This window comes from Motacilla alba, chromosome 7, assembly GCF_015832195.1.
Source record: "Motacilla alba alba isolate MOTALB_02 chromosome 7, Motacilla_alba_V1.0_pri, whole genome shotgun sequence".
NCBI lineage: Eukaryota > Metazoa > Chordata > Aves > Passeriformes > Motacillidae > Motacilla > Motacilla alba.
Window position 1 is genome coordinate 38,320,893 of NC_052022.1, and position 13,939 is coordinate 38,334,831.

At 49.2% G+C, this 13,939-nt stretch overlaps 1 protein-coding gene across 1 annotated transcript; it reads left to right on the forward strand.

Annotated features, from left to right (window-relative positions):
* Positions 1-131: 131 nt before the first annotated feature.
* LOC119702964 lies at positions 132-6,860 on the forward strand. Its single transcript, XM_038141775.1, has 3 exons — positions 132-142; positions 565-702; positions 4,616-6,860. Exons 1-3 carry the CDS (start codon positions 132-134, stop codon positions 5,148-5,150), a joined length of 684 nt encoding a protein of 227 aa, XP_037997703.1. The 3' UTR covers positions 5,151-6,860.
* Positions 6,861-13,939: the final 7,079 nt, after the last annotated feature.

Genomic DNA, 13,939 nt, shown 5'->3' on the forward strand with positions numbered 1-13,939 from the left:
CCACAAGGGCACCTCTAGCCCCACCACTGACCCCCCCTGGCCCAAAAGGTGCCTCATGACCCTCAATCGCCCCCTAGCCTTTGAGTGACTCCCTGGCTGACAAGCGACCACCATGACGCTCAAATGACCCGATGACCCACAAGTGACCCCATGACCCTCAAGCAACTCCCATGGCCCTCAAGGACTCCTCTGGTGCCTCACCCAGTGGCTGCTGCCATGACGCCCCCTGTAGGGCATCACGTGCACTGCTCCTGATTGGCTGGGGGCAGGAGGGGGTGCTCACGGGGGTTTTAGCCTGGCCCTCTGTGGCACAGGGGACTCAGGAAGCGCCTCCCTTGCAGACCGCAGGGCATCCTGGGAGCTGCATGACTTCCAATATGGTGCACACCACAGAGCCCCGAGGCAGTCATGGGACCTCCAAAATGGCTTCTGCAGCAAAGGCTCATGGGACTCTCGCTTCCCAGCGGGTGGTGCCCCCTGCCGCAGAGGTGCACAGCAGCTGCTGCTGGTTTGCTGCAGGGCATAATGGGAGCCACGTGACTGTGAGTACCCTGCCCCCTGAAGGGTATCCAGAGAGCTGCTGCTCATTGGCCAGAGGGTCTTGTGGAAGTCATGTGGCCTCCAGCATGGATCCTGCCACAGAGGTTCCTGGGAGACAGCCTGGGGTGAAGACAGCCCCTGGTGCTTGCAGAAGTGCCTCAGGTGGGTCACGTCCCCCGTGGCACTCCCTGCAGGGAACCGCGGGGAGCAGCAGAGCCCCGCCGGGCCCTGCCCACCAGGGGCGTGTCCAGCGCTGGCTCCTCCCCTCAGCACCGCCTCAAGCGCCATTGGACCAGGGCGTCATCGAGGGTGGAGCTGCAGGGGGCGAAGCCTCTGCTTGGCTCCGCCTCTTTCCGGCCGGCGGTAGCGGGGCCTCAGCAGGGCTTGGCTGGGGGCGGGGAGGGGGAGGAGAGGGTTGGGGAGGACCGCCGAAATGCGGACCCTGCACTGATCCCGCGGGGCTAGTGGTCTCGGGAGGAATTTGAGGGGCTGCGGGACTCATTTATGGGCAGAATGGCGGGTCCGGGGCATCACCTGGGATCGGGTGGGGTAGTTGAGGGTCCTCGAGGCGCTCTTGGGGAACACTGGCTCAGGGGAGGGAATTGGCAGGCACTTAGGGGTCTGGAGCGGCGTTTGGGGGTCTGGGGAGCACTTGGAGTCCGGGACAACACTGAGGGAACGGGGGAGCAGACTGGGGCCTCCAGGGGGCACTTGGGGATCCCGAGGGGCACTTGAGGATGGGCTGCTCTCCCACCTCCTTTGCACCGGACGCTCCGTTCGCTGCTTCAGGCTGAGTCCCTGCGGGAGGTATGCGGGAAGTGTCGCGGGGCCCTCCTGAGCCCTCCAGATTCCCCCCTGGGTCCCCTCCGGACCCCTCAGGCCTCACCCGCTCCATCACCCTTGCTCTCGTTTGGTTTTGCCCCAGCGCTCCGAGTGCGGGCGCTGATTGGTTCAGTGCGGAGACGGGCGGGCGCTTCGGCCAATGGGAGGTGGGGGAGGGGAAAGGCGGGAAGCGGCGGGGGAGGGGAGGGCTTTGGGGATCCGCGGAGGGGTTGGGGTGCACTGGAGGCCTTGGAGTATAAATGGGGATCCCTGGAGGGGTTTGCGGGTTTGGGGGCGCTGAAAGATGCTCAGGGAGTTCTGGGGGTCACTGGGGTGTTTTTGAGGGTCTCAAGAGAGGTTGTTCGGGATCCCCGGGGAAAGGTTTGGGGTGGAAGGAGGTTGGTGTGGTTCTGGGCGTGCTAGAAAGGACTTGGCGGTCCAGGAGGGTCGAGGGGGTCCCCATGTGGTTTGGGAGGCCCTCGGGGTGGTTAAAGTGGCAGAGAGCTGGGATCCCCCTGACAGAGACCCCCAGTCTGCCCCATGGACCCCCCCCAATCTCCCCTAGAAATTCTAAACCCTCCCAGAGACCCCCAAATCCCGACAGGACTCTCTCAGCTCCCCTTAGATCCGTAAGCCCATCCAAGGGAATTATACCAAAATTGGCTGGCAAAGGAACTTTCTGACACAATTTTGAGCATTAGAAAGCAGGCATTCTTTATCTGTGCAGGACACACTGAAGGATTTCTCCTTTAATCTGATGTGAGTGGTAGAACTTTACCTCAGGGTATGGTCCTGGAGGGACCACGAACAGGTCTCTGGTGGTTATAGTCACAGAATGCTTCCATATTACACGTGACCTTTCCTTGAATGTTTTCCTTGTGCGTGCACTGTTGCTTCTTGTTACATAACTTGACAAAAACCCCACTATATTCCTCCTTACGTATTTGTCCACTGGCTCCAGCTGTGCTTGCGATTTTCTGTGCATGCCTTTACATACTTTCAGCTTTTTTGCCAGTTTTCTTTAAGCTCCATCCAGCACCTTCAGGGCAACTGAAAATTTCTCTTCTCCGTGTCATTTATCAGGAGCCCCAAAACCCTTTCAGGGACTGCCATCTCCCCGGAGGGACCTTGTGGTTTGGGAGGTTCAGAGGGCTGAGGGGATCCCTGGGTATTTTTGGGGGATCTCCATGTGGTTTTGGGGGTCCCTGGATGGCTTTGGGGGTGGGGTATCTGTCTCTGGACAGTTTTGAGGATCTCTGTGGGGTTCAGGGTTTCCTCACTTTTGTATCTTCATTTTAAGGCAAAAGCCCTTTATTTCTGTGTTTGCCATTGTCTCTCCTGGCTCCAGCTGGTTTTCTTCAGCTTTTTCAGTCATTTAGGCCAGAATTTCCCATTCCCTGGAATTCCCTGCTGGGACTTGGACCATTAATTTTGGGTAAAAAATATCTGGATTTGATTTGTCCTTTCCTTGGGTTCACAGTGTTGTCTGAGTTCTATATTGTTAATGTATAATTAGACTAATAATTAGTAATATATCAATGTATACTACACAATGTTATTAATATATTAATTGTAGCAGGTGCAGGCCCTGCAAACCTGCCTTGGCATTCTGAGGCCTAAGACAGGCAAAATGCTGAGTCATGATGACTGGAGGTTAGGAGCCCCTCTCTCCCGCTCTTGGACCCTTGCTTATCTCTCTGTAAGGCTATAGGTCACTTTCCTTTAACCCTTACCATTGGACAATTCTCAATCCCCTCTTGCCCTATATAAACCCCTGTTTCTGCCCGGCTTATCAGAGAGGAGCTGTCAGTGAACCCCTTTGCAGAAAGAAGATAATAAAGGACATTGCTGCAGAATATTTCACACAGCCTCTCTCCTCTTGTCTTTTCCTGGTCTTCCGAATGCCTGCTGCATGCCCCAGTCAGCCTAGCAAGCCCAAGAGCTGAAATCACTGATGAGCTGAGAATCACTAAAGCTGAATATCACTAAAGGCTTGCTAAGGCTGGAGGCGCTGCTAGAGCCTGGGGGGACGGGCTCTCCTCGGAGCTGAGCTATCCGGCTTAGATGCAGCTCCTGGGAACACCCCGTAGCCCAGCCAGCAGCATTAATTAATAGCATAGGTTTTTGTGGTAGTTGTTTTTTTACAGTTGTTTTAATATAAAAGTTAGACTATATAAAATGTTAGTCAGTTATAATGGTTTCTCCCATGTACTCAATTTTGTTCCCTCAAATGGTTCTAAGTTGTTTACCACAAATGGTTCCTAAGTTGTTCCTAATGGTTCCTAAGTTGTTTACCACAAAATTTTCCGGCCACTTGTCTGCCCATCAGTGTGTCAGTCTCTCTGTTCCTCCCCTCATTCCCTTATAAGCCCATGTCAATCCCGGTTGTACTGCCCCTTGCTCTTGTCAGTCTCTGTAGTCACTCCCCTTGTGTTCTCAAATGTTCTGTGTCAGCTTCAATGGCTGATTGGTTTGTAAGGCTTCCTCCCTCCCCCGAATGAGCTCTATTGGTTGAGTGATATGTTCCTCCCCTAAGATCCCCGCAGTGAGACTTGCATCCACCCCTTGTACCATCCCCTCTTTAAAAATGCTAGTTGGACCCATTTTCTCTGTCGCTTGTCCCTGACCCCTCCTGGGAATAAACTTTCCTTGGATTTCATATACGTGATCTCTCCCAATTTCCTTTGTCTCAGTCCCTCGCGCCTGGTTTCCTTGCTGTGCTACCCATGTCACAGCCTGCTGCAGGGAGCTGCAAACTCTCTGTAAGCATTGCCATCCTCAGAGGTCTCAGGCAAGATGTGGGGGCAGTCACTCTCATGCGTGCCCTCTGGCCACGGGAAGTGTGCTAGCCGGTGACTTTGTACCGTGTGGCCACAGTTTGCTGCCACAGGTTTTCATAATATAAATACGTATTAATAATGTTATATTACAGAATTGTGTTTCATATAATAATATTAATAATGCAGCATTATTTCATGTTATTAACACATTGATATATTATTAATATTAATTTGTTAATAGAACATGTACATTTGAGTTTACCATTTATATAGTGCATAGTTTTATTTGTGTTATTAATAAAATAAACTGTAAATATAATTTCTATCCTGATTATATCTCGACTATGAATTAGATACTGCAGTCATATCTTTAATGTAACTTAAGTACAATTCCTATTATAATTCTATATAAAACACATATAAAATTGATTTAAAAATTAACAAAAGGCCTCTTTTTTCCCCCATTTGCCCAGCTGTGTCCAGTTCCAGCTACTGGGACCAGGACTTCCTGGCTGTGTTCCCACAGAACAACAAAGAGCCCCCCGCGTCTCCTCCTATGTCCCTGCTGACACCCAGGTGTCGGTAACGCTCTGTGGCAGCTCCGTCACCCAGAACATCACCCTGAGGCCAGATGTCACTGTGCCCTTGCCCCTCCCTGCTAACCTGGAACTCACTGGAAGCTGCACTTTCCCTAAAACCTTGATAGTCCAGGCAAGCACTGATATTCCCATGGTGGCCGTTAGCACCAAGGGCTACACTGTGGATGCTACCACCCCCGCTATTAGCATCACCACCACCGCCACTTTCCACTATGCTGGGGCCACCTATGTCCCTGACACTATACTCCACCTAATGCTGCAGCCCTACCATAGCCTGCAGCTCCAGAGCAGCCAGGACTTCACTGGCACAGTTGTGGTGGCCGACACCCCTGTGTTGGCCTCAGTGGCCACATCTGTGTCAAGGTGTTTGCTGGCTTTGACTTCGTGGTGGAGCAGCTCCTCCCAATGACAGCATGGGGGAGGAGCTATGTGGTGCCATCCAACCCACTGCAGACAGACATTGACTTCATTTATGTGGTGGCAGATGAAGACAGCACCATCACCTACAACACCAGGAGTGGGAATCCCACTGTAGCCATGGTGGCAGGAGAGGTGCAGATGTTCATGGTGAACCGTAACTCCCACCTGTACATCAGTGTGGTGGTGGCAGTGCAGTGGTGTTTTTCCTCAGCGGGTGATCTGGGCAAGATCCCTTCCTCCTTGTTGTCCCACCTGTCACCTCCCATTGCACTGTGTTCTGCTTCAGCCATGTGCCCAGCCAGTATAACCATTCCATCCTCATTGCACCCACCACTGCCACCACTACCCTCAACCATCCACCAGACAACACCATGGCATGGCAGGCCATTCCTGGCACAGATTTCTCCTGAGCCAGCATCACCGTGAGTACAGCGATGCAGAGCGCTGAGAAATCACGGGTGCCCATTGGGCTCCTGGTGTTTGGGTTCCAGAGTCAAACTGGATATGGCTTCCCAGGGCTCTGTGCTGCCAGTGAGTACAGACGGTCCATTGTTGTGTCACCCCAATGGTTGAGTGTTGTGCAGTTGACCATTCATGGGTTTTCTCTGTAGGAAAGACATTTTTGTGCTGTTCTTGTGAGCCAGCGAAGGCTTCCTGAAGATAAGGAAAGCCCCGTATCTCTCTTGAGGAAGGTACCAAGGCTGTCACCATGACAACATGAAGAAAGAGAGAAAGTTAAAAGATTTGGACTTTAGTTGGCTGACCGTGACATGGCTCCTTGTTCACCTATTGAGAACTTTGTTTCTTTCTTATGACCAATGGGCAGTGTATGTGTTTGTTAAGTAAATGTAAATATCTTGTAAAACTATAAAGGCAACATGTTGCTTTAATAAAGCCCCTTATACAGCCTTCTAATGGAGTCCCGGTTCTTTGCATCATGTCACGCTCTATAGCAACATATCCCCCTTTTTAAAGGCCCCACACCACTCTTCTTGAGGATTTGGTATGCAAAGAGAGGTGTGAGTGGTGGATGGACAACCAGAGTGCATCCAGGAGACTTTCTCTGCCTGTTGGCTTGCTGGCAGGCCACACTACTGCAGTTTTGATGGAAAAACCTTTGATTTCATGCGAACATGTGCCTACACTTTGACCACCCTTCCTGCCTTCTCTGTTGAGGTCAAAAAGCAGGAAAAGGTGAGCTTCCAAGTTTCCTCTATAGGCTCCATCACCAATCCCATAGACAATATCACTGTCACCACAGTCTTATCAGAGAATGGGATGGTGAGGGTGAGCAAAAATCAAGTAATTTTTTGAATGTTGCTGAAATTACGTATTTAGCAATGACATTGAGGGTCTTTTCCTAAGTAATTCCTCGATTTGCTGGTCTGTAGGCAGCCCTTGTATGAAGACACCTCAAATCTTCTTAAACTCCATGTATTGCCCAGTTTTGGTGGATTTTGGTTGTTTTGATGATTGTTATTTTCGTCCAGGTGAGCAGCCACCACTTGTGCTTCCCCATGTCCCTCTCCGATGGGGAGCTCCATGTCTACCAGAAGGGTAAATCCATGTTGATCCAATCAAATTTCAAGCCGAAGGTCCTCTACAACTGGGATGATCATTTAGTGATCAAATTTCTGGCTGCTCTTTCTGTAAAAGTCTGCGGAATGTGCAGGAATAACAGGGACCTCCAGGATGACACACTCCCTCCTGATGGTAAACAGGCGTGGGATATTGTGGAGTTTGGACAGGGGTGGAAGGTGACCAGTGAGAGTGGCCACTGCCAGGACACCTGTGATGGGGAATGTGAGCTGTGTGGATGGGACCAGGCAGCGACCTACAAGGCAGAGACCTGGTGTGGGAAGTTGTCCCAACATTCTGGGCCATTCTGGTTGTGTCATGACACTATCAGGTCCCATTATCTACATGAAGAACTGTATCTACGACCTGTCAATGAGCGGCCTCATGATGTGCTGTGCCATGCCTTCAAGATCTATGCTGATGAATGCCTGGAGGAGGGGATCAATGTTTCTGATTGGAGGAAACAGTGGGATGTTGTGAGTAGAGAATGGTTGGGTGAAAATACTCCTTGGGGTGGGCGGAGCCTAATTAATGTGGGACTAAAGATCCATGGGATCATGGGTTAGGAAAGGTTATGGCGGCAGATCCAAGCAGGAAATTCCTGGAAGTTCAAGGAAATTCCAGAAAGTTCATGTAGAAGTTCACAAAGTCCATGGAGTCTCTAGAAAGTCTGAACAGGAAGTCGAGGAAGTCTGCAGAGACTCCAGAAAGTCCAGGTAGAGCGTCCTGGAAGTCCATGGATGCAGATCCGTATTTCTTGGGCTGTTGAGGGTCCACTCCGGCTAGCTATGTACCCCAGCCCACACGGACTTACATGGACGAAAGTAAAAGACGAGAAGCGCTCTTCTCCACGTGGGGACAAGAGTTCTCCATTAATTGACCTGAGATGGGACACCTCAGACTCTTGCGACCCCCCAGTTAGAAAAGAGAACGTCCCCTTCTTGCAGGGTACTCTTATACCTGAGGGAACGGGGGCGAGGGGAAGAGGATCGCAGCCAACGGGATACCACTGAGGAGGGGTGAGGGGAGGATAACCAGGCGACAGACCACCAGGGGTGTAGGGCAGAGGGGTGGATGAGGGAGAGACCATGTGATGGGAGAAGGGAGCAACAAACCATGTGATATAACACAAACTATTCCACGCAATACAAGGACCACTCAGTGCAAATCCCAAATCATCCAGTGCAAAACAACTAAATAGTTATTTAGTGCAACACAACACATGGAGACTTCAGAGAATCAATGGAGACTCCATAAAATCCATGGAGATTCCAGGACTATCTATATAGATAGTCAAAGAAGTCTGTCCCACTGTGTGCTGCCCCACCCTAATGGCTGTATCTCCCTATCCAGCTCTCGCTTGCCCGCCTAACTGCAGCTACAGCACCCGTGGCCTCTTCTGCCTCCCTACCTGCAACATCCCTGCTGTGTCATCCAGATGTGCCACTGTCACTACCTGCGTGGGCACCTGTGTGTGCTGCGAGGGCCTTGTCCTTGATGCCAATACATGCATCCCCACCTCTGAATGTAGCTGTGTCTTTCAGGGTCTCTTCTATAGCCTTGGTGAGGAATTTTGGGGCGACCTCACTTGCACCCAATGCTGTGTATGGGACACGGAGCAGCGGCAGGCAGTGTGCTGGGATTCTGGTTGTGACACTGAGGAGGAATGCCAGGCAGAGGAGGGAATCCAGGATTTTTATCCCAAACTTTTTGGGGTGTGCACTGCTGTTGGAGCCACCCACGATGAGACTATTGATGAAAGGGATTCCAGGTGTTGGTGCAGAATGGCCACTGGAGTAACAACCTCATGTTGTCCATCACCATGGTGACAGTCAAACTCTACAACAAAACCATCAGCATCAGCAGGGAACACCCTGGAAAAATCATGGTGAGTTTGGGAAGTGGTTCTTTATCTTTTCACTGCATTTTCTACCTCATCCCAAACCACATCCCAAACCACATCCCAAACCTTATTGCATTAACTAATGATTGAATCTGAAATGTAATTAAATCAACATAATTGGAGTGCTCTGGATGTTGAAAATAGAATTGGAATTTTCCCTCAGACCCAAATGTTATCAATTTTTATGGTTTTCTTCCCAGATTGACGTGTGGTTGGTCAGCTTCCTCATGGGACTTGGACTTTCCCGTACTCTTAAATACCAAATGTAATTCAATCCAAAATTGAAGCAGTCTGGTGTCGGAACCCAGGATTCTCCTCTGGGTGTCCTGGATGGCCAGAGCCGCTGGCAGGGGGCTCTGAGACCCTGGCATGCAGCCAAAGACACACGTGGGGTTTTGATCTTAGCCCGTGGAGCAAGTTACTAACTCTGTATGAAGAATTACAAGCCACACACACAAGTTTAGATAGCATAGTAGAGATAATCACGAAGTGAAAGGAAGGATTTTTGAGTGCTGTACAAGGGGGTTTTAAGCCTTGTACGCAGGGGTCCAAGTTTTGTACATGGGGGTCAGGAGTTCTAAGATGGAGGGACTTGGGTGTGCCCTGTCCTCTTTCTTTCTCCTTCCTAGCCTCCATGTCTTTGGTGGTGTTGGCACTCACAGATTGGTTTAGAGTAGAAAGTCACCATTCAATATAGATAGTAGGTATTGGAGAAAAAGTATAAACATGTAGTACGTAATATATGATATAAAAGATGGCACCAGCCCCTGGGAGGGCAGAGAGTGCCTTTGTCTGAGCTGCTGAACGGGCCACAGCAGTTCAGGGAGAAGAATCTTGTAGATAACCAACAATAAACAACCTTGAGAACAGACAACAGAAGACTACTGAGTCTTTCTTCGAAGGCACGGGTTGGAGGAGGGACTTTTCCATCTTTCGGGGTCATCCCAATCCGGGGGTGAAACCCCACAGTCTGGTTGCTCTGGCTGTTGAAAATAGTTGGAATTTACCATCAGACTACAAATTTGATCAATTTTTATTGTTTTCTCCCCAGATTGATGAGCAGTTGGTTGCGGTGGTGCGGCAGAAGCTGCTGAGGCCACTGTCTTCCCTAGAGCATCTCCTCTAGGAAGGAATAGCCCAGCGAGCACCAGACACTCACGTTACCAGATGGTATTTTGCAGGTCAGTGGAAAAAGCAGGCAGGAGGGATTCTTTGTATAGAGTTCCAGTGGTAGTTTATTGCACCTACACACCAAAAAGTCCAGGGACAAAGAACAAAGGAGGATCCAGGGTTTTATATGGGGCAAGGTAGGTGGAACATCAGGTGTGAGGGCCAATGGGTAGAGGAACCAGCGCAGTGCAAAGGCGGGGTTGTTGGAGAACAACCAACTGGGAATCAGGGGAGAACAGTTAGGAATGGGGACCAATTGGATAAATGGGAGTGAAAAACATTCTGGAACTAGGGAGGAGAACAGAGATGATGTGATCATTAACATAATGAGGCAAGGAACTGTGGGAGAGCATTTCACTGGGTCACCCTGTCTTAAAGATGAATGTCTTCCCAGAGCATCCCAGTCTCATCATCTCCTTCATTGTCCTGGGATGCAACAGTTGGTCAACCTTCCATATCACCACAGTGAAAGGAAGACTGTTGTCTATCGCAATGGGCAGGTCGTAGAGACCGATTTTGGCCTTATTGTCACCTACTATTGGCACAGCCACGTCACTGTCAAATGGCTTTGCCAACGCCCTGTGTGGGCTTTGTGGGAACTACATTGGTGCTGCCAGAAATAACATGACGATGAGGAGCAACCATGTGATGTCAGACCCAGATGCCTTTGGGACCAGCTGGAAGGTCACGAATGTCCCAGGATGTGGTGAGATGTCAACAGTGAAATGTTCCAGCACTCTTGCACCTTCCCAGCTGCAGCAGGAAGTCTCTGGGATGGGGTGTGGAATTATTTTGGAAGTGGATGGACCATTTAGAGCATGTCATGGTCATGTTGATGGCCACCAGTACTTCCAGAGCTGCATCCATGGCTCCTGCCTGTTCCCTGATGAGGAAGAAGGGATGTATCCAGTCACTGCCCTCTGTTCCACCCCATGTGAGGCTGCTGGTCTGTCCATTGGGATGTGGAGGACAGATAATCTCTGCTGTAAATTGGGATAATGGGAGGGTTTTTCCTTCAACAGTATCCAAATAAAAGTATGAACAACCCAAAGGTGTGTGGGAATCCCACCCAAAGTCTTGGTTGATCCCATAATCCACCGAAAATAAACCCTTCCTAAGGAAGAAGTTGTCTCATCTGGAATAATTTACCCCTCCCAAAATCTCCATTTTCTTGGTGTTGGGTACTAAGTGGATAATTTAAAGGGAGAACCACCAAAAAATGCACCAAAAGTAGTGGAATTGGGTTAAAGTGATCCAGCCTGGAGGTCAGTTGAGGACCCAATGTGGTGTGATCCCATTCTTTGAGGGAGTGTTACATTTTCCTTCATGAAAATGTGAGAAATCGGGTGGTTTAGTGGCAAAAATTCCTATTGTAATGGGCTGCAATATTACTTATGGATGATCATTGGATCATCATCAGATAATCATTGGATCATCATTTGACGATGTCTCCCATCACGTCCACAGGGATAAAAATTGAGGATTTGCCATGAAATTGGTGAAGTTTGGTGAAGTTTGCACTTGAATTCCAAGAAACTTCAGGATTTGGCTTGGAATTTCCTGGTTCCTCATGAATCCAATTGTCTCCTGACACATATTCCCTGTCCTTCCACAGCTCCTAAGAGGTCTGCTCTCACACCCACCAGCACACCTGCTTTGCCACATGCCAAGGGCAGTGCTGTGAGGGCTGTACATGTCAGGGTAGCTTCATGCACAGCGGCGATGAGTGTGTTCCCATGTCCCACTGTGGCTGCAGCCACCATGGAGTCTACTACAAAGAGGGGGAGATGTTCTACCCCACAGAGCAGGAGATGTGCCAGTGCCTCTCTGCTGGCACTTTGGTATGGAATCGTGTCCAGCAGGATGAAAAGTAATTTTGCCACAGTAGCATATACAGAAGGCATTAACCTGAGGCCATGGGAAACAGCTTACTGACAGGGGGCGGGGAGGGGGCACCTAGCCTGGTCATGGATAGAAGAGTGGGGTCATGGGAGTTAGTATGCTAATAAAAGTATCCTATATTTGATCAGGTTTCTGGTTCTTGTTCTCAGCTGGTTTGGTGCCTGGTACATATAAAGTCATGTTCCGAGTTCGCATTTGTGATTGGACCCTTCAATCAAAAGACTCCTATACCTGGCTGCATTCGCCATGCCCCTGGGTCTTTGGAATCTTGCCCCCTTACTCTGCAGTTTCCTTTTTTTTTTTTTAATTAAAAATTTGTTTTCTGGGCAAGACCATAATTCCTGTCCCCTATTTTGCCAGCTCCCTCCAGGCAAGCTGAACAAGGGATCACAGTGAGCCCAAGACTGTGATACTTTGGAGCGCCAAATTCTCATGGCCACCCGTCCTGATAGTGGCCATGGGAGGGTCATCAGTACTGTCTTCCAGGGACCATTGCAGGTGTCCAGCACCTGTCACCTTTGATGGGATGGCTGTCAATATCATTGGTATTTGCTCCTATGTCCTCACGAGACCTGCAAAGTGACAACATGACATCATATATTGTCACAATCTAGAAGGAAGCACAGCAGAAGGGGAAGGTCTTCAGGACCCAAGTGTTGTTTCTGGAAGTCTATGAGGTCACCTTGACTGTGAAAAAAGGAAAGGGTAAAGGTGTCATGGTAATGTGGCGCTTTATGTTCCAAATCTCATGGGATCCCTTCCAAATTTCATTTCCTAGATGGAAGGGACACCTCAGCCCATCTGCAATCCCAGGGGAAAAAATCAAGGAGCAAGATGCAAGATAGAGGGGAAGATATGAGAGACAGGGCATACATTGTGACAAAAAATCCAAAAAAATCCTCTCTAAATTGAAGGCCATGGAAAGGCATGGGATGCCGTGAACTGCAGGGGCATGGGCCAAAGCTGGCCCAATTGATCCCCATTCAAATCGCAAGATCTCGTTTCCGTTCCCAAAAGAATTATATTGCAGGAAGGGAAACGAAATCTTGCAGAACAGAAAAGACTCACAAACACTCTGGAAAGGAGATATGATCTAATGAAAGGCAATTACATAATCCCCCAAACCCAGAGATTTGGGACATGTACTGACAACACGAAAATGGTCTGGGATTACAGGAGGTGCAGTGCAAAGGACCAAAAGAGGGCAAACCTGACCTCACCGATGCTGCAAAATCTAAAAAATAAAATGAGGAAGCAAGACACAAGTTAGAGTGGAGGATATGAGAGACATGGCATCAATAATGAAAAGAAAATAGTCTTCTCCCAAGTGAAAGCCAGGAAAAGGCATGGGATGCCATGAAGTGCAGGGACATAGACCAAAGCTTGTACATATGATGCACAATAAAATCGCAAGACCTCGCTTCGCTTCCCAGATATGATTTCGTTTCAAGAAGGGAAATGAAATCTTGCAAAACAGAAAAGAAAGACTCACGAACATTCTGGAAAGGAAATATAATCAAATGAAATGAATTTTCAAAACACACCAAAACCCAAATATTTGGGACATGTACTGACTACAGGAAAATGATCTGGGATTACAAGAGGTGCAGTGCAAAGGACCAAAACAAGCCAAACCTGACCTCACAGATGCTGCATCGGGGGAAAAGATGAGGGAGCGAGACAGAAGTTAGGGGAAGAGAAGAGAAGCATAGCACAGATAGTTTAAAAAAAAAGTACCCCTTCACTCAAGTGAAAGCTGTGCAAAGGCGTGGGATGCCATAAAGTGCAGGGACATGGGCCAAAGCTTGCCCAATTGATCCCCATTGAAATCACAAGATTTACTTTCCCTTCCCAAAAGGAGTTCCATCCAAGAAGGGAAAGGAAATCTTGGAAAGCAGACAAGAAAGACACACAAACACTCTGGAAAGGAGATATGATCAAATGGAATGCAACTGAAAACACCCTCAAAACCAGAGCTTTGGGACCAGTAGTGACTATGAGAAATTGGTCTGCGATTACAGGAGGTGCAGTGCAAAGGACCAAAAGAGGGCAAAACTGAGCTCACCGATGCTGCAAATCAGTTGAAAAATTCAGGAAGCAAGACAGAAGTAGAGGGGAAGACGAGAGAAACATGGTTTGGAGAGTTTAAAAAAAAGTACCCTTTCTCCACAGTGAACGGCATCAAAGGCGTGGGATGCCATGAAGTGCAGGGACATGGGGCAAAG